This window comes from Hippoglossus stenolepis, chromosome 21 (genome assembly GCF_022539355.2).
Source record: "Hippoglossus stenolepis isolate QCI-W04-F060 chromosome 21, HSTE1.2, whole genome shotgun sequence".
NCBI classification, from domain to species: domain Eukaryota; kingdom Metazoa; phylum Chordata; class Actinopteri; order Pleuronectiformes; family Pleuronectidae; genus Hippoglossus; species Hippoglossus stenolepis.
In genome coordinates, this window is record NC_061503.1 from 12,548,419 (window position 1) to 12,570,007 (window position 21,589).

A 21,589-nucleotide genomic window follows, 5' to 3' on the forward strand; every position below is an offset into this window, starting at 1 on the left:
AAAAAAAAACTAAATTTCAAACTAAAGGTGGCGCTAGCAGAAAATTCAGGGGACGATATAAATTTAGAGGGATTCATCCTCAGGAAACCATGAACGTTTGTCCAAAATTTCATAAAGTGGTGGACTAACCAATCTGCTGAAAGGAAAGGAAGGACAACAACAAAGTAGAATAGTCATAGTAATGCAACCAATGCTGTTTATATTTTTGATTTGACATATTTTCTGAAATATATCTCACGTAGAAAAGCTCCCTGTGCAATGTGGTGTATTTGTTGCGGGTTGGGAGCAGGTTCCTGTCTGAAAAGACTCTGCATATAAGAGATCTGACCCCTCTTCTCATTGCTGGTGAGATTTAGATTCACAAAAGTCAACAAACGCTCAGGTTGGAAAAAATAAAAATCTAGGAGAGAGGATCTTGACGATAAGAAATCAACCTGTATTTATTGACAGTGGGAAACTCATCCGCCACTCGACAACGATGACGTCCTTATCTGTTTATCTGTGGTGACCTTTATTGTTATCGCTCACAGACACAACAGGCACCTGCTGAAATCCTTCCCCCAGAAAAAGGGCAGTCGTGGGACCTGATATTTGAGTGGAAATGATTAAACCTAGCTGTGCATACACAGTGTCAGCCGGGTGGAGATATATTGAGGCTGCAGAAAAGCGCCGCCCTGAATATATTCAGGTCTGCCTTGGGTGTTTTTCAAATTTTTTTTGATAGATGCACGTTTGGGGCCACCGTTAATATAACAGGACCAAACAGCGCTAAACTCATGGTCTGAGCAAACACACTCAGATCGTTTATGTTCAGCAACAATAGGCGGAACAATGCAAGGTGCACAGGTTCCTTGCTCTAGGCCACGAATCGCTCACTGGTCTAACAGCGGAGCAAGTGCTGTACAATCAGGGAGCTGCAGAAACTTAGAGGACACGCTCTTGCCTCAGGGAGAATCGGCCTCTCTGACTGTTTTCTGTTGTCTTGATATTAACGTCGGACAAGATGGGCGCCCGTTTGGGTTTGGGCCAGCGTGTCCCGGAGCTTCACGTGGAGGAAGCGGGGAGAGCTGAGCCTCCTCTTCGCATTAACGGTCAGAGCGAGAGTTTGGTGTCAAGGGCATATGCTTGGAAGTGATCCTGTGTGTGTACACGCTGTGTTTAGTATGTGTGGCATGAGGGGGATATGTTTGTTTGTGTGTGTGTGTGTGTGTGTGTGTGTGTGTGGGAGAAAGACAGAGACCCTTAATTTGCCGAGTTGGCAGGATAATGGATACACACTACAAAGTCATATTGAAATGACCTTAATCAAGCAAATCGAATAGCAGGGATAGGGCACACAGCTAAAGCGCTAATAGCTTTTTTCTCAGTTGAAAGAACCCGACAGAATCTCATTTATGCATGATGTAGTCCTTCCTAAAGCCATAATGTGACATCTCAATGTGGCTCTCTGTTTTACTGTAATATCCCGCTGCCATTGCCGGAGATTAGCATTATCAGCAGCCACAACAACCCAATTTGTTCTCATTGCCATGGCAGACGGGGGGAATTAAATGTAATCAGCCAGCTAGCATATTTAACTTAGCTACCCCTGTGAGCTGTCTCGTTCTGATCCCTGCGGCATTTCAAATGGGATGGTTATCATCATTATCTCCTCTTAACCATGCTGCCGGTCTCTAAACTCATGTCTGACAGTTGTAAAAAAAAAAAAGCTCAGCATAGCTTCAATGGACTTGTCATCAGAGCCTAATTAATTTGAACAACAGGAGTTAAAAAATTCACGAATGGCTAAAAGACAACATAATAATCATCGCACAGATTAGACAGCTGTAAAATGATATTGTTTTTTGGGAGGTGTGCTGAACACACATAATGAAAGTGCGCTGCAGCACGCTCAAATGGTTTCACAGCATTTTGATAGAATAAAATTCCTAATTTCTGGCTAGAGGACAATGTGTTACTGGTGATATTTTATATATTTTTTTACTCACAACAAAATGCCGTACAATACTTTCTCACTCATTGATGTCTATTGAAAACATTGATCTTTAATAAAACGTCACAAACTTTCACTTTAAAAGAATTTCTGCAAAGACCTGGTTACTGTGTATTGCCAACTGATTTAAATAGTGGTTAATATGGTTATATTTGTTGGGCACTATTTTCAACTAATAAAAATGTGGTGCTCTAGTGAGAGTTCAGGTCGTTTTACGCAGATGTAGGAATCACGGAATCGTCAAATCAAAATTGTGTTTGTGTCAAACAAGACAGTCATTGTCCTACTTTGTTAGCTAGCCACCTCGCTACATCTACAGCGTCAGGAGAATGGCCTCGACAGGCGAGGATGAGATGGACGCAGCTGTGCATGTTGTTGTAAGATCGACTGAGAGGAATAATACATCGTGGAAAAAATATTCTCTCTAAAAAGTTGTAAGCTAAACAAACCATTCAGACTCTTTTTTTTTTTTTAAAGTGAGGACAGTGTTACTCATTCTCCTCCAACAACTGTTGTTAACTTAACCTTGAATGAATAAATATGAATAGTCAATGAGAAAAGAAGTGGTAACCTATTTCAACCAAGCCAGACATCGAAACACTAACAACGGCTGCATTAAATCAATTTATAATACAAGATACAACAAAGCCTTAATAGCAGCTGGGTTAAGATACATCACAATACATAAAACCTACATGATATTTTACTTCTAGCATTGGTTTGGCTTTAGATTAAATATAAATTCATGAAGAGGGACAGACCTGAATCTGGTCCTTAAAAATGTCTGTTTAATCCCTGAACATTTTCAAATCAATCCCAACTCTGAAATAATCACTTGGTGAAGATACCTCGTATTTTAAGTAGCTTAACCTGAAAGGATTGTCATATTCTTCAGGGAAACAAAGAGTCTGTTGGAGTGGAATTTATTTTCTTAGCCTCTAACACATTCGGTATTGATTTAGCTTTCCTGGTTTAGATGAGTACGCCAACAACAAATTAAGCTTTTTCTTCTATTTATGAATGCTGATAAGTTTATGCAGATCAATATTGACGAGTGTAGCCACTATAAAGTGAAAGTAGAAAACTGCCATCAATATTTTTGCTGTTGTGGAGCTGACTCCTTCAGCTTGTCTTAGTTTTTTTTCTGCTAATATTGCATGCAGAAGCCAGAAGCAGCATGGCTCAGCAGAGTAAAGGAGGCCTGCATAAGCTGCGATCTCCCTGGGGCATCTGTGTGGAGCTCAACCTGAAGGCTCGCCTCCTCTCTTTCTGCTTCTTTGTTTTGCAAATGGGTGTGGGGGGGTGGCGTAACATGCTGCACAGATTCCGGCCGTCCACAGTTCTGCTTGGCTCAGCAGCAGAGTCCAACAGAATCCATTTTTCTGCGTCCGCTGCGTCCTCCTCCTCTCCAATTACTGCATCCCTCAGAGCATGCGATGCCATGATTCCACTGTGGAGTCTGTCCCGTGCAGGCGAGCTGAGCCTGGCCACTGTTTCATGTGCAACTTCATCGTGGGAATCGCCAGACCACAGTTGAAGAGCTCCTGAGATGAGATACTGAAAAAGGTTCATTCCTGTGATGCAACTTCCTGAAATGTAGCCTAATTTACACATGGCCGAGGCTTTGAAGAAAAAAAGCCTCTCATCCGAGGGTCTTAATGTTTTTAGAATCCTGTTTCAGGTTGGGGGGGAAAGCCTCTTTTATTTTAATGACAAATATACCATCCTGTAAAAAATGTCATTGCAGGTTAGTTAAATCATTTGCATTCATAAGCAAACCAAGTCTGCCTGATTATTTCTGAATTTCGGCGCAGTGCAAGTGTTTCAGACGGATGCACGCTCGACAGTCGGCTCCTTGGCTGCTCGGGAAGAGAGACGTGCCCTTCAGTGTGCAGAGATGGCTGCAGATTGTGCTCTGTGTGCTGTACTGCATTGCAGGCAGGCGTCTTACCTTGTGAAGCAACATGCGTCCTTTCGCCTGCAGAGCCCCCGAGCACTCCAGCTCAGATGATCAATTTGATCCAGCTCTGTGTTGCCCGGGCTGCGACTTAATCCCATAATGCTCTGGTGTTTTGTTGCAATGGAGACACCCCCATTTTTCTCTGTGGGTTTCTTGTTTTATCTCTGGATTGTGATGACAATTCTCATTTATATATATTTATATACTGTAGATATGTATACATGGCATGTAATCACCTCAAACAGCCTGTTATACAACTGTAGATCACTTTAATATCTGTCAGTGCGAATATGGTGCAGAAATCTAAGAGCTGTCACGATTCAATAAGAGCAAACTGAGGAGATGTGTCCTCATGCAGGCGCACAGGAGCCACGGGAGTTGGTATATAGGAGGATACATGTATATTAGAGGAGACTTGATTGACTTAATTGATTCTGTGTGCTTTCTGCCTCATGTTTAAGTGAATATTTAATGTCGCTCTAAAGCCGGCGGGTTTGGCGACGAAAGACAGTGTCATTTTGGAACACTCTAATGCTTTTCTAAGTGCTTCAATCTGTGGTGGGTCTGCGCCATTAGTGTATCCCATTTCTCTGTCGTTTTCAAAGGCAGCGGGGTACAAACAGAGCGAGACATTACCTCCACCACTCAGGCCCCAGCATGCTGTACCGGGGAGCCATAATGACCCGGCAACGGTGAGATGCACTCCCGCTGCTCCCTGGTAACTACAGGGAGACAGAGGGTGGAATGTAGATTCACGACCGCCTCCGCCCGCGTGCCCTTTTGCAGCGATTTTAAAGCAGGGAGACGCCGCTAATTCGGCTACATTAATCAAGCAGAGCGCATTACTGTGCAAATGATGGCCGGGGGAACGGTGAGCTGACAATGTCCTCCCAGGAAGATGGGCAGATACACCTCGGTGATCTGATAGGATGACAGGGCCCCGGCCCCAGAGCGGAGCCATCAGCTGAGGAGAGCCTCTCACATGCAGGTCTCCGTTCATTACAGACATGACCCGGTTCACCGGTCCATCCATCAGCCTGTGTTTATCCAGTCACTGCCTGAGTAAATGACTTTCGTGAGGCTGATTAAATGACGACCGGAGGAAATGCAAAATGTCCAGATCATCATTTAACCTCTAACTCATATCCCGCTGCTTAAGTTGGGTCTTTACTGCAAATATCGTCTTCAGCATATCAATAAGGACGAGCGCGGAGGAGGAGGCACGAAGCCTCGACTTAGAGGGATTTCAAGAAACTGCAGCTCTTGAGATGAGTGTGTCTGTGTGAGTTCAATGTTTTTGAAGGCGTTTTCGATCCCTAGTTTGCTGTTGGCACTGTTTATTAATCCGTCAAAAAATCTGCATCTGAATAAAAAAAGGGATAAACATGCTGATGAGGAGCCTTTCAAAGAAATAGATCTTATCTGAGGAGGAATCATGATTACTGCCATCACATTGTACCAGCTCATTTTAAACTAGACTGAGTGCTTGTGGTGCGTTCTCCACCCAAAAGAAACACATGATACCAAACCCCATCATTCCACTCTTCAAATTATTCTTTTAGTAAAGAAATGACAGTTCCTTCTGTCCTTACACATATATCATAATATTTTATTAAGTTTATGTAGGCCACGCAAGTTTGAAAGCCAATTTGTGGAAAACAGCTCACCATGTTTTATCATGCAGTTGTGTGATGGAAGGAGTTTGAAAAAGATTGGGTGAAATCTGTCGTGCAGGAGGATTAATGAAAAACAATCTTTAGCACGAAATGAAAAGACAGAAAATATGTTAAGTAGAAATTTACGCAGCTGGATGGATTCATCTGAAACCAAAGAATTTAGGGGAAAAAGAAATTAGCTTCTACACGGAGCAGTTTCTACAAACATCAAATTGTCATAAAGTGCCACATGCTGCTGCCATCAGATCTGGATGCACGTCAAAAAAACTAATTACAATACTTGTTTGTCTGGTGGCCTGAACTGATATTCCACCAAATATCACTTAAATCTGCCAGACATAAAAAGGAACGAGGTTGACATTTGGGGAAACACGCTCAATCATTTTCTTTTCTTCTTTTTCTTTGTTGTTTTCACACGTTAGTCTTAAATTATACAGTTGAGCTGTAACATGATAGACAGTAGAGAGGGAGAAACCAGGGAAATGCTGGAGCCTCAGGTGAGATTTTAGTCCGAGAGAGAGCTCTCATCTGGATTAGGAGAGATACAAGATGCAGCGTAGATCAAAGTCTTGATGTTATTGAGATGAAATGTGCACGATAACGTCTATGGAGCATTAATAAATAGGAAATGTATTTACTTAATTTTCTGACAACAGAACCAATAATTTCACAGTCAGGTTTTGGTACCATCCCTAATCTTGTGGGGCCCCCCTGGCATTTTGCACCACCAATACTTTACCTTTGAACAGAGCCACACTAGCTGTTTCCCCTCATATACAGTCTTTAGCTGTATCTCAATTCAGGAGCCGCATCCTTTGGAGGTTGCATTTGTGGACTGATTGGGTTGAAGTGGCGCGACTATTGAAAGGCTCCTTCAAATGGGGCTGACAAATGCGTCCTTTCATTTGAGAGGATGCAACGAAGGATCCAACAGGTGGATCTCTCTTGGGCCAACTTATCCTAGGATTCATTGCGTGCAGGTAACAAAGCTAATGGGCTTCTGTGCAGCCACTCAACTAGCTAACGAAGCAACAGGAAGAGCGGGACAAACTGGCGACACAATTTTGGTTTGGCCTACTTCTCTGGAAAATTGTCTAATTGTTCCTTCAAGGATGGAACAGGTCTGTTTAGATACAGAGCTAAGGAATCAGTCAACAACAGAATATGATATTTCTGAATTAGACCAGGAGATATGCTGTCCTGTGGTCAGAGAGGAGCTCATCTTCCTTTCAAGCTGTAGATGAGATGATAGTGTGTGTGGAGGTGACGTTTGCTTTCGCGTTGGTTGTGTATATCAGCGTGTGTGTCGAGGATGTAAGTGTCCCTCTGCACGCAGACTGTATCTGACCCTGTCACGTTACAGGGACAGATGAGCTGCAGTGATGAAGCGAGCGGGCGGCGTGCACGTGACGGATCGTTGCAGCAGGGTGCGAGGAGAAGATGCAGATTCTCACTGTGACATTTCTTTTACCCCGTGAGCATTTTCTCCGTCGAGCCGAGGTGCCGTTGTGCTCCAGCACCTCTGGATTTGAACACTCAAAAGCATGCAAGCTTCTCTCCAGTGTTACTTCCTGTTTTTTGAATTTTGAATTTTGAATCCACTCCAGATCACTGCTTAGTTTGTATTCCGCATCAGACGCTCCAAGGATACAGGGCGTCTCTGGTGAATTGCATTTGACCTCTAACACTTGAGCGGTGGGGAAACATGAGCAAACATTACAGCTGGCTCAACACTACCTTTTCACATACAAATTACACAGCAGCTGCCATTACTGATACTAATCCAATGAAGATATTTAATCAATGTTTGTAACTTGATTTTGAAACATGTTCACGTTCTTAATTTCAGTAGAAATAAAAACATTGTTCATGGTGTTTAATAAGATGTATGGTCAGATGTGAGAGCTGCACTTCAGAGGAGAAATGATGTATGTATCCAAACGTGGGAGAGTGGTTTAGTGGTTGTTTGTCCGTCAAAATAAAACTCCATGATTTCCTCGGCCTGTTAGCTTTGCTGTAGCTGTCTGGAGGGAGTTTCTGACATTTCCACAGACACCTTCCAACACCTTCTGGCAAATCCTCTTTTCTTTTTGTCTGCACTTTTTTTATTTCCCCCTCAACACAAGCTCTTTCTAATCTTTTCTACATGCCCTTAGCAGCTATTGTAGGAGGCACACATTTTGTAGAATTGTCATATTTATGCCCTCGATATGAATGCTAAGACCTTACTAAGGTTTACTTTCATATTTGTTTCTGAGGTCCAGTCGTAGTGGACGAGGTGTTTCCACTTCCTCCCACTATCCAGAAAGAAAGCCAAAATATCCGTGATACAATTTCTGCCATTCCTGTGCCTTTGGAGCCAGTAGCGAACCATCAACTAACAGGGAGGAGGTGGGATTTATGACCTATACTGCAGAAAGCCACCAGGGGGCGATCAAGGCACTTTGGCTTCACTTTGGGGAGCGTTCATGTTGTCGATCTTTATATACACATTATGTATCCGACCAGTTCTAGCCATTAATGCTAGCTCATAAACACAAACTATATACCTACCTACTTCCTCGCTATGAAATAAACATGTTCTTAAATGGTGTACGAGTCAAAAGTTCGGCTCCCCTCTGTGGTTTTCGTGCAGAGCGGGGATGTGTATGAACATTTTGGTGTCACTCAGGAGGACGTGTGGCGTTGGGGTTCGGTGGTTCATGGCTATCAGGGGTATTTATGTCGCCAGCAGACAGGGTTCAGTCGAGGTGAGATAGACGTTAACTCAGAGGAGCGCACTCAGGCTTGTGGCCAAATGCTGTCTGCCTAATACCGGCGAGCTGGTCCGGGAGGAGCAGTCGCAGCATCTGGATAGTCAAGCTCCATTAGCCTCCCGGCTCTGTTTTACACCGGCTGCATTACAGCCTTGTTGACAAATGGCAGAAGAGGTGGTGTGTGATATGAATCACATAACTCTGGGGACCTCCACCATGAATATCGTACCCTCTTTGCCCCCTGATCTTTTCCCTCCTGCCTCCCACCCTCGTGTCTGGGCTTGCTGTGGAGCCTGGCCGGGATTCAGTGGGACAGCATTAGTTCTCAACCTTGGTGAAGGACTAAACGCAGCCTCCGCCTGGTGTCCTTGCTGTCACACTGCTGCCGGGAGAAGATAAGCACTCCAGCCTTTAGGACACGCTGTAGGGCTCCCTTCGGTCCCCGCAGCAATGTGAGCTGGGTAATTGAGGGGGCAATGCGAATAATTAAATAATTAATCGGTACATCTGACGTGTGACATGCCATCTTTGTGTCTCCGATGACGAGGGAGGGTGTTATGACATTTTTCCCCCCAAGCGTTTGCAAACACAGATTCTTCACTTGATTTAAGGGCTTTAGCAATTATCCCGACTCCCTGTGCACTGCGGCGTCACCCCGAGAGCTCAGTGTTACGGCCGCAACCTTTAAAACGCCGTGAAAAGATGCAGATCAGAGGAGAAAAAGTAATTTAACTTAGCAGTGGGGTGCTCACATTTCATATGACATGTTTAAAGTTTATTTTTCTCCCCCTCGCATCAGTCACGGCTGACACGCAGCCGTTTGGGAAGATTTTCCGAAGATAACAAACAGTGATGCTGCCCCTCGTGTGTGTGTAGCACCTGGATGTTTTCACTGCTGCGGAGAGAAATATATTTTCCCTCTAAGAAACAGTCTCAGTGGTTGAAAGCTGGAGAGCTGCGGCGGCTCAGCTTGCCTCAGCCTTTTAAAGCCATCCGCTGGCTTTTTGACTTGTCCTTGTGTGGCCTGTAAATTGTTCATAGTGATATATTAAGCTGCTGTCACAGCACTGTTAAGTAGACAGGTAAGGCTGTGTGTGTGTGTGTGTGTGTGTGTGTGTGTGTGTGTGTGTGTGTGTGTGTGTGAATTAGGTTTATTTACTGGGTTGAGTTGCTGAAATAAACCATGCAGTGCTATATTTCTCTCAAACACACCGGAGTGCTGAATGATGGCGCACACGGGGAGTGGCTGTGGTGGGTATTGATGTGTAATGCCCTTGGACCTGAGCCAAGATGGTGGAATGGAATGAAAGGAAAGTAGTCGCTCCCCTGTTAACCCAAGGTTGTATTTTACGGGAGCTATATCTGTCTGTGTTGTCAATGCTGCGCTTAGTGAATGTGCTCTATATGTCTGCTGCTGTATCTATAAAAAAAACATCAGAATCCCATCCGCCCACCGACTTTAAAGATTCCCACCGATTTCCCTCTCTCCTTTCGCCCCCGAGGCCGACGCCGTGTGTCGTGGCTCATCCACAAACTTCTGAGCCGGTGGGAGGCTGGCGTTTCATACTCGCTTGTAAACGGAGCCAGAGAATGAGTCCTCAGTGATCGGGACCCCTGCCAGCTCACAGAAGTGGCAGCTGATCATCCTCGGTTAATAGGCGCTCATAATCCTCTGTGAATGTCTTGTGTTGTCCCGCGAGACGAGCGAGACTAAGGCATGTATTTGCAATCAGTGAGCATTAAGGGCTGACAGTTTCACTGCTGCCATAAGTGTAATAAACCTACCCACTGATTGCATGCTGAATGGAATGAAAACTGTTTTTTCTTCACCTCTAACAATGGCTCTCCCTTTCTTCCTCCCCCGCCGCTGCTTGTCATTGCCACAGGAAGTCGAGGTTAGTGTCTCTTTTGTTGTTTACAAAGCCCTGTCTGTCTTCTCCCTTTACATCTCTTCTCCGGCTGTAGGTGTCACCTGCCTGATGAGTAGGAGCTCATCCTGCCTGCGGAACAAAAAATTACACAACAACACAACATCACTGCTTCCAAAGGAGGAACTTTATCTTGGACAAAAAGCTCAGCGTTGCAATGTAAAGACAAATAAACAAGTAACAATAACAAATAAAACAGAAATAACAGCTGCCTAGAAAATAAGTAGTAACATCAATAAGAATAAAATAATATGGTTCATCCGTGGAAGCACGTTCGTCTTTTTTGACAGTCAACTATTAATTCCATGCAGAAAAAAACAGGCATCAACACTGAAACTACCCCTTTAACTCCTCACCCCGTGCACAGTATTTAAGACGCCTCTTCACTTTGACTCGAGACTTCTGTCTCTGTGTCCCCTCAGCAACATAAGACCAAGCTCAACTGAACAGTCCTGATCCTCCGGGTCCTCTCCGGGCCTCGCGCCGACTAGTAACCGCTTTATAGTTGATCCTCTCCGTCCTGACAGAGAGAAGTGGGTCAAAATGGATACGGCGTGGGGGGACGCTGAATTTTTATTATCGTTGCAGCGCAGCGCCGCCGGGGACCCAATCTTAAAAACCAGAGTTAGTTTGCAAATATTCCCCCTGCAACAGTGCGTGAGCTAAGATAGTCCCAGTCCTTTTATGAGATACATTAAAGCTTTCAGAGTCTTGCTGTGGTCGTTTACTTAATGTTAGAATGTGCATTCATAACAACAACAACCACAGTAATAATAAAAAATAAATATTATAATTATGTTTGCACAAAGAAGAACTTCAAGAGTCGTGCAAAAACAAGTTAATGTCAACAAGTTAACATTGTTAAGTTTGACTGTTTCATTTTGACCTTGGAAAGAATCTGTGAACAAAACAATCTAAACTCAATGTTCTCTCACTCACTTGTTCTCGTGCTTTTGACAGTTTGACATTGTCTTTACCTGCAGTTTGAGTTTTAGAAGAGCTGTAGATATCCACACTCTTCATCATTCTGAATTAACTGGCTGACGAAGACCCTGTGATAAGGTGGAAAGCTCTAGAACAAGCTAATAAGTGGAACATGAGCTTGTTTGGTGAACAACGTAATCCTTGGTCTCAAATGTATCTCTGCTGAAAACAAAAATGTTTAAAATGGTTTATTAAAGAAGCGTGATCATTTTATGTCCATAAAGAAACATATAAAGGAATAATTTAACATTTTGGGAAATACTGTTGTTGAGTGAAATAAAAAGATTGATACCACTCGTAATGTCTGTAGGCTAAATATATTACTGGAGCCAGCAGCTGGTTAGCTTAGCTTAGCATAAAGACTGGATACAGGCAACAGATGTTGATTTGTTGTCTTTGAACTAGCATAGAGTACTTTGTTGGTGATTCTTGTAGTAAAACCATACATAAATACAATATTACAACGGCAATGAAACTAAATTGCAAAGACGCTGACGTCAGACACACGCTCGTCTACAAACCAATCAATGTCAAGTACAGATAGATGCAGCCCCTGTAGGTGATGACGACAGGAAACACGTATGTCATACAAAGTTTGTTAGTTCACTCCCTAAGTTGAGATGTGAAACCAAAACCGCATCAAATAAACATGAAACAAAGACACAAAGCTTGGTTCAGATTTTCAGGTGTGAAAACTCCTTCACATTGAAACTGTCATTCGCAGCAAAGTTTCTGTAAATTTCTTAATATCTGTTATTTTCCTTTATTATTTATGCTTAACTGAAATATTCCCTTAATGAGAGAGGGAGTGCACTTCCTCCACAGTGATGCCTAACATGAATTATTAAATTAATTAATGCAAATGTATTTCTTTTCCAGGATGACTACATCAAAACCACGGAGGAGAGCACGGGTTCTGATGAAAGTAAGTGAGAATTTTTTTTTTTATGGGATGAGATTAAGATTTTCCCGCGGACGTGATGATGCATTTGTGGGGTTTCATTTGAACTTTGGTGTGTTTTTTCTTCTTATTTGTGCGACTGCACTTTATGCAAAGTTGGTTTGCAAAGACTTTCAATATTGAAATAACTTTCCTTTAATGGTGCTTTCCACTGTAGGAACAATAGATGTATCAGACATTATCAGTGCTGAGAGCCGTCTGCATGCAGCTCCAGACAGTGGAATAACACGGTGCATATATTAAGGGAGTGAATGGCTCTTTTAATTGCAGTTGTCTGAAGTTGTTGTCTGAGCCCGTGCTGCTCGTGGGGAGCACAGGGCCGAGGTGTCAGATCTTTTTGAGGGTGAGAAACGGTTATGATTCAGGGAAGGAGAGGCCGAGTCTTCAGTCACATCCATTAGTTTGAAAAGCCTGCTATAATTGCCTTTGTTGCTGAGGGCTCTGCTCAGAACTCCCACCAGGCTCCATTTACCTCGAAGGGGGTCTGCTCCAAGTCCACAGAAAGAAAATCTGACTTTTGCAAAAGCAGCTGTGAACATGCTGAACCCTTTCAGTCAGATGTACCTGTTTGTGTACATTAACTGTTTTGCTGAGCAACCAACGGCTCCTGCAGCCACAGGTTGTGATTAATTCTGCTCACCTCTGAGTCCGAGCGGTTTTCATGCACAGAGAACAAGGCTGATCAATCACCTGACCAGAGCTCCCACTGTGGAGTCCCTCTCACTGAACTGAGACACAGCTGAACACTGGATATTCCTCATGATCCCTGATCCCCGAACCAGAAGAGATGTCGTTATTACAAACACAACAAGTCTCAATTTAAGGGAGACATATTATTCTCAAAGTCAAGTTCATAATTTGGTTTATTTCTTGAAAAGCTTTACGTGACCTGATGTTCAGAATATACATCACTTTCATACTGTTCATTGCTGCAGCTCCTCTTTTCAGCCTGTGTCTGAAACACTTGTTTTTAACTCCTGTCCCTTGAAAGCCCAGTCTGCTCTGGGTGGCCTACTCTGCTGTGATTGGTCAACCTTCCAATAATAATTGGTAATATTCAATGATATTTAATAATCATAAATGCCTTGCCTAGTTCGTGCAGCTTTACATGCAGCAGTGGCTATAAGCTCTGGTTGAACTCATCTGTGGATATAAGACTAACACTTCAGTTGCGGAGGTGAAGAAGTGAAGTGTGAGTCATTCCACATGTTATAAAGATACTGCTCATACCTGTGGCAGCCAATCTAACAGACCCGCAGGGCTGCCGGTGTGTTCCCCGCGCGAGGTGAGTGTGAGAAGGTGGCGGTGTTAGCCCCCCCCCCACCCACACGGCCTCACTTAAAAATCATTGAGGACTTGCCTGAAAAGAGAAAAGATGTGAGAGGAAGCGGCTCCGCACATTATCCAAGTCATCTGTTCTTACAACAGGGGGAATAACTAATGTAATCTCCAGAAAACACCTCGCCTGCTGCCGCGTGGGCGACGCTCATTTAAATACCATTGATTTCAATCCCCATCGCTGCTCCCAGTGGGACTAATTCCGCAAAACCTAATTGATCAAGGTCGTCTTCGTTGCAAATTCGACATGACGGCAGAGACTCCGGCTGGGTGTACCTGCACGCCCCAGAAAGAACAAAAAGACCCGACCGGAGGCTTCAGACAACTCAAGGTCTTTCTTTAAATGAGCGTTTGAGGGACGTCTCAGAACAGTAGGGTGTCCGCTGCTCGGGCTTAACAGGAGCTGTTATATTTGACCTTGACAAGCTTTATTTCTGCTGATTAATTAGACTTCTTTTGTGCTTAGAGGAAAAACAAGCGACTATGATCACGCGTCCATTTGTACAACTTCAGGAAATGACTCGAACATGATAATTAGAGGTGGACGTGTGGGTTGTATCCTCTCTAATTATCAGTAAATGATTTTTTTATCTCCATCCCAGTTGAATGAAAGAAACTGCTTTAAAAGAAGCAGCAGCCAATTAAGTCAAAGGGTGTTAAAGGGTCTTCTAACATGACAGTAACGGCAAATCCAGTTGAAACTAATTTACTCAAAGCTGTCAGATGGGCTCATCTCTCTCAGGCTTTTATTATCTGTCAGAGCAGTTTCAGTTTCAGATGCGTGCTGCTACTTCTTGGCAGCTCATTAACAGGTCTTTTGCAGACTTCCGTGTGCAGGACCCACTAAAAACATCTTATTAAAAAACACGCTCTGACAGCTTGAATGTAAGACAAATGGTTGATGAGAGGTTTGGATGGGCGATGCTGTCCAACTGCGAGGCGTCATACTGCGAGGGCAGTGTTAATAATAAATAATAATAATAATGAAAATAATGATATGATTACAGGAGAATTTAAAACCCATAACGGCTCTTTCAGGTCCTGGTCCTGCACTGAAATCTAAATGCAGCGCGATGCAAACAACAACCAGGGGAGCAGTGGAGGCAGAAAAAAAACCACACTTGATCTTTCATGCAAATTAAATGCTGTGTTTGGATTTTATTTTCAAGATGTAGGTGTTGTGCAAGAATTATTCTGGATGTAAGGGATGTGCTGGGTTTTTAACGCCGCTGCTTGGAGGCGGTTAAAGTTCTCATATATGCTGAGCAGAGCAGCAGGGGGAGAGCTGCACATCGCCATGTGACGCCATGATAGGAACACCAAGCTGTGTTTCTATGGGAACATACAGTATAATATAAAACGTTGTTAGTTACTCAAACTAATCTGGCATCCCCCCCAAAAGTGAAGCCTCCTGGTGGCTGGTTGCAGTATAGGTCATAGTCCCTGCCTCCTCCATGTTAGCGGGTGGGACATTAACTCAAAAGTCAAAGTACATTTTTCTCAAAGATGGTATTGGTCATTTTTGGGTAGTTCTTGTTCATTCCAGCGTTCATAGCTGATTGGACTGACTCATGATTGGTCAAGCTCATGTAAAGCATTAGTTGGACGTAGAAACAGCACCTTCATTTCCCAATCGCTACTGTGAAGACTCCGGCTCCAAAAGAGGTCTTCTAGATGGCAACATTTGTATTGATATTCATCTTTATATACAGTCACTGGCTTGAACGCACCAAGACACGTTGAGGAATTTGAGATTTGATCACTCAGAGGTGCTCTGGGACGCATTTGGCCTCATTCTTTTAAGCCACTATGTGCCGATTATTGTGGATTCAAGAACACTTTCCATCGTAAAAAGAAATTCCACCATCCTCCTCCTTCATGTTCCACAATATCTTGGTATACAGCTTAGTGATTAGCTTCTAGATTTAGACATATGCACAGTTATCCGGCAAAAGGGCATTTCAACTGTAGGTGGCACAATGGCATTGGGATTAGATTTAAGATTAAGTAGTTGTGAGTTCATCCATTGAAATTTTGCACAATTCAAGCTGTATAATTCCCAGCAGGAATTACTTCAAAAAATAATCCTCGGCTGTGAGATTCTTGATCGCTATGTATTTTAATCTTGATTCGGATGCAGGTTCAAAAAACGTTTTGTTATGCAAACAGGACGGAGCTGGTTACAGAGCCTCGGCGGAGGTTTGCTCTCTGAGTTGTTTTCTGGTTGTATTTGATTCTTCATGCTGGCTCAGTGCACGGCTCACAGCACAGCCTGTAGCTGCCTCTTTTTGTGAGTGGAGGGCAGGTACACAGCAGCTGCTCACTGGTCAAGAAATAATCAAATCCCTTACATTGAAGTGGGAATGGTTCACGGTATATTACACTACTAAAAAAGAAAAGAAAAAAAACCAAAACATGGAGTTTGGTTCTCTGCCTCCATAAAAGTTTATGGTCCGTGACTGGAACCTGTTTCAACAAAAGCACCATCCTCCTCCACCACCTGAGGAAAACCTGAGTGATGAGAAGTGATGTGATCCGCTGAGGCGTTCAGGAAATATGAGACGACTTTCTTTGCTGTAAAAGAAACAGTCAAAATTATATGTTCTGCAACAGTCGTGGAAGGTTGTATCTTTATTTTTAAATAAGGGGAAGTAGGAGACAAATGTGTCGTCCTATGTCGTAGTCTGGATATATATCGTTCGGCCTGTGGGGTTAAATCACGGCCGGGCGGAATAGGTGTTGTAGCAGATGAAGTGAATAAAAGCCAAGTGGTCACAAAATGTTTTATATGGAATGACTGTTTGGACTTTATGGGCGACCACCACTGCCAGGATCCAGTTCTCTGAGCTTCTCTGCTCAGGCTAAATGCTACCAGTCTCTTCCCCTCTGAGGAGTAGATTTCAAATTCACAGATTTGTACAAAGCCAATTTCTTTTTCTTTTCTTTTTTTGAACCAGGATTCAAACCAACAACCATCTCCCTGTGAAACCAGACCCCCGTGCCTTACCCTCATTATATTTTCCTCCCTCTAAAACATGTGTAGTGTAGAATTACTTCAAAAGCCGTTCCATCGTTCCTTGGCTGCGTTTGTAACCAAATGAAAATAAACAATGTAGAGAAGGTTTTGAGGTAGTGTGTCTGCGCCATTTGTGATCCACCTCAGTCTGTGATTCAGTCACGTAGCATTCCAGACATCTAAATGTTCTTTTATGAGCGTTTGCAGTTGTGCAGCAGCAGCAGCAGCAGCAGGTTGCCTCTTCAAATACATTGTTTGATCCCACGGATGTTATCTGTGTGCCCATGTTACAAGCTGCTCTGCTCTTCTTTTTTTGGTGGATTTGTTTGTAAGTCCGCTCTGCAGGCAGTGGCTGTCCGGGAAAATGGTGGTTTCAGAGTTTTGAGCAATTTATTCAAAAACTAAAAGTCCCGTTGCAACGTGAGGTGAGAGAGGACACATTTATCTACTTTATGACGTCAAAGTTGATAATTGCAGGGCTGAACTGATGGAAAAGGTTTAAGCTAAAAAACATCACACATCGAATGTGGCTCAAAAAGTATTAAGATGTAAAAAAGCAGGGTTTTTTTGTTTCATTGCACACAATAGTCATAGTACACCATTTACCATCAAGCTGATTTCTAGTTTTCTTAGTGTGTATATGTGGTGGCAAATGTGAGCATTTCCCAGCAAAAATCCATATAATATCTAGATTGCATACTTCCTCAAGTTTACTTCCCTCAAGTTTTGCGAACAACACTACATAACTAAACACTGGTCTATAGATATTTCAGAACCTTGTTTAAACGGGGCAAAGAGATACCTGCTGTCCTGAAGGACAAATTCGTTACCTCTATAATAAATCGTACATTGTGCAACTCTGGCTCCTGGAACTCAATCCAGCTGGGAAGTGCTGCAGTACTTTGGCTCTTTGTAAACTCAAGTCGACAGCTTAGTTTCATACCTAGTCTTCTTCTCTTATGCTACAAAAGCTCCACAGGCACAGAGCCTCCTACCAGTATTTTTGGAATCCCTCAGAGTTACCTTGTCATCCACTGATTCCATGAAAGTCCACTGTTCCCTCCTACCTCCCTCCCGCAGCATCAAAGTATCACCTCGTCGCTGGATTCCCAGGGATCTGGCTGGCAGCCACCTCGTCTGTTGACTGTGTCGACTACAAAGCAGCTGCTCGGAGCTGACTCAGGGTTTCACTGCTTAAATTTCTCTCGCCGACCGCCGCCTGCCACTCACTCTTAAATTTATCCGAGAGTCTGCGAGGCCTCGGTCTCCGACGGTGGTGGTGAATGGGGCCGGGCGAGCGTGGCATCCAGTTTCGGGCGGCATTGACCACAGAGCAGGGAGGGTGAAGGACACAGTGCTATTTCCATCTCAGTCTATCAGTGAAAAAAAAAGAAAAAAGAAAGAGGCTAGCATTGAACCATTCAACTCTCCAAAGAGATGCAGCAGAGGGAAGAAGGGAGGGAGGGAGGGAAGCAGAGGAGGGGAGAGGAGAGAAAGAAAGGGAAACTGGGAGATAAAGACGGAGCATGTGTGTGTGAGTGAGAGAAAGCGAGAGAAAAGGCAAACTGGGGAGAGATAGTGATAAGTTGACGTGGGGGAAGTGAGATGTGACAGGCCGAGAGAAAGAGACGCTCAGTCAGTGCTGTCAGGTTTCTCTCGCAATCAGAGACAGCCGCCGGAGACTGCAGGCGGTGCTATTGACGATGGGTTGCCTCGCTAATGACAGCTAGGCGTCCATGTTTTCAGCAGTGCTGACTATAAAATCAATGGGCTCATTTGTGCACACTGCCAGAATATTTTTCTTCGCAGGTTACATGATCTTTATTGCATACGTCTTCGGCAAAAAAGACAATCGCGTGAAGAGGAAAGATCATTTAAACTTGATCATACAGCACATAAAATGGCTTTCTTTTGTTTTTTTTGGTCAAAAGATGAATAAAAAAAAACAAACGTAGGATGAGTTTTTTTCCCCTGGTGGTGAAAACAAAACACCTCAGCTGTGTTTGACACCTCTGGATTTTCAGTGTTGTTGTTTTTGTGTTCGCAGCCATGGACATTACCAAGGACCCGTGCCAGAATGTGAAGTGCAGCCGCCATAAGATGTGCGTCGCTCAGGGCTACCAGAGGGCCATGTGTGTCAATCGCAAGAAGCTCGAGCACAGGTTGGTGGAGGCCGGTTTCCCCGAGACGTGTTGATGTGGTTATCCGATGTGTTATGGTGTCGACAGCCGATTCGCTGCGTGTCAGCATCTGGGTGGAGATGTATTGATTCGACTCAGAGACAGAGAGAGAGTCACTGCAGCACCCACACCCACAGCAGTGACTAATGAGTGGATGGAAGGTGGTGAAACTGAACGTGGACAGTTATGGAGGCAACTTGGTTCCAAAATAATCAGATATGTCAACTGAATGTCTAAATTTAAACTTTTATAACGATTGAATACTTGTTTTATAACGCTGAAATACTTGGCCCGGTCAGATCTGGGTCGTATATTTTAATTCCAGTGTATGAATTGGACCAAGGACAATAAGGAAACGTGATTTTTTTTAACCTGATCCAAAAATAGCCCATTGAATTTGAGCAATTTGAAAATACATTTTTAATTATTCATTTTTAATTTTGCGTTTTCTATCTAAATTTCTATTTGAAAAGCGAACATATCAATTTCAATATGATTTGAACTCAAACCACTTGAATGCATACAAACGGTTTCCAGAGTTAAATATTTCAGTTTAGTGGTATTTCATTCCATTAATATTTACATTAATTATTCACTAGTGATTCAGAAATAAAAACCAGGCATTTATTTTCTCATAAAAGTATTTTGTATATGTTGATTACAGCTGCTTCAATCAGAAACAGTAAAGATATGTGCCAGTTTTTATGGGGTAACACTTGATATCAAGTGCAAATACCTTATGTTTAATTAATGCACAACTAATACATGACTCATCATGAACTAATGCATGATGTATCATGAACTCCTTTGGCTCAGCATTAATAATGAAAGAAGGCACGATTAGTTTAATTATTTAAAGCTACATGGATTGTGAACTCACAGTTGAGCTAGAATAAAAATTTACATCTGCAAAAGCATAACAGCACCAGATTATTACGTTGGAAACACACAGTACAAAACTTTCCTCAGCTATAACATTTGTATATAAAGATGGACGTGTCTACAGTTCGGATAAAAAACGTTTTCCTCCACGTACGAATAAAATGTTCGAATAAAACGTGACAGCCCTGTCTGCTAACTTGAAAGAGGCGGGGTTTATGATCTATACTGCAGCCACCAGGGGGCGGGTCAAGATGATTTGGCTTCATTTTTGGGAAGCTGTGATGTCGTCCATCTTTATATTGAGCCTGTGGTGCAGCCTCACAGAGACGCTAGTTATCTTACTGTTTTCATTTCATCTTCTAAAGTTAGTTGGATAGTTAAGCTTTATTTCAGACGTGTAGGTCGGCATCGGAGTAAAAATATATTAATTTCAAAATACAGCATTCTGTGGTGACCGTTCTAGTACTTTGACATATACTGTGTGTCGATGTTTAAAGAAGTTCTTGCCCATTGAAGAAACTTTTAAGTGTTTTTATGAATACTTTTAATTATCAAGCCATTTTTTGACCCTGACATGACAGTGAAATAGAGAAAACACAAAAGCTTTTTAAAATAAACATTTTTTGTTTTTATTTTATTGGCCGTCACCTAGCAACAGTGATTGTACGTCTCACGCCACATGAACACTGAGTTCTACGTACTTGACTTCCCTTGTGTGGCAAATAATATGTCGCTGAACAGTCAGTGTTGAGCTTTAGAAACCATTTTACAGACTAATCAGTGGCACAAGAAGCAGAGGAGCGAGGTTTAAATCATACAGAAAACTCTTTAACACAGTTGAATACCTGGGTTTGTATAAGAATTTCAGAGACAAAAACACTTTGCCTTTCTCTAGTGAACCCCAGTGAAAAAGCATTTATCTGTCCCTTCATTGCCATCAATTCCACTTTGACTGCAAAACAAATGAGCAGGGTTGCCGCCTGAAAAGAACTAATGGAGTGAATTATTACTACCTGCAAAGTCTATCGGCAGCGGCAGGCATTTATCTTTTTCAATAAAGTGCTTCATTTACAGAGTCACTCCAGAGATGAGAGGGACTGTGTCGAAATAATGGGTGATAAGCACGAACGCAACCACACTAAACCATCCCGGCATCGTTAAGTAGCCTGCCTCAGAAGTTGTGCTGCGGAGAGCCCTGATGCGTGTGCACACTGCACGTGGAGTCAATCACTGTGTGAGAGGAGAGCAAGCAGAGGGACGTTTTATGAAGCGCCGTCGTCCAAATATTAACGGGGAGATTATGAGTATCTGGTGTAGTTGTAGCGATGCTGCAGTTTGCAGGAGAGCAATACAAATGAGTCGCAATAAAAAACATCCTGTTAGAGGAGATTTGTAACCGTTACTGTGTTTGACCTCAGCAAGCTGGTGGATATTAAAGGAGCCATTCTCACAAAGGACAACACATATTTTCTCACTTCAATCTAGTTCTTTTTTTTTTCAATGCCTTTCTGGCTTCTTCGGCTGCAACATGAATCATTTGCGATTACAGAATCCAAACGTTATAACCTTCTTAGCAACGCTGCTACATTATCATTCATCTGGTGTCATGTTTCTTGTCACCTAGCAATCTTTTCCACTATCCTCTCTCTTTCGGCTCTGGTTTTGGTCCCCACCAACGCCTCGTTAGCTTCTAAATTCTGCATAATGGCTACCTTCTACTCTTTCACTGAGTTTGTCGGATAAACAATGAGCTGACATTTGCTGAAGCTCTGTTAATCTGAAGGGAGAAACAGATTTATTTGGTAATTCTCTGTAAGTGCGTCACTATGATACGCGATCTTGTAAATACATGACGGGAACAAGAGCTGGATTTTACCCAAAAATTGGATCCCTCTGTATTAAATAAAACTGAAGG

At 43.0% G+C, this 21,589-nt stretch overlaps 1 protein-coding gene across 1 annotated transcript in view; it reads left to right on the top strand.

The window, feature by feature from the left end:
* Window positions 1-21,589, top strand: part of LOC118101009 (testican-2) — a 37,136-nt gene that overhangs the window by 8,483 nt on the left and 7,064 nt on the right. The window contains exons 2-4 of the mRNA XM_035146606.2: window positions 10,272-10,280; window positions 12,177-12,222; window positions 18,660-18,774. Of these exons, the coding sequence (XP_035002497.1) occupies window positions 10,272-10,280; window positions 12,177-12,222; window positions 18,660-18,774 (170 nt within the window). The remainder of the gene's footprint in view (window positions 1-10,271; window positions 10,281-12,176; window positions 12,223-18,659; window positions 18,775-21,589) is intronic.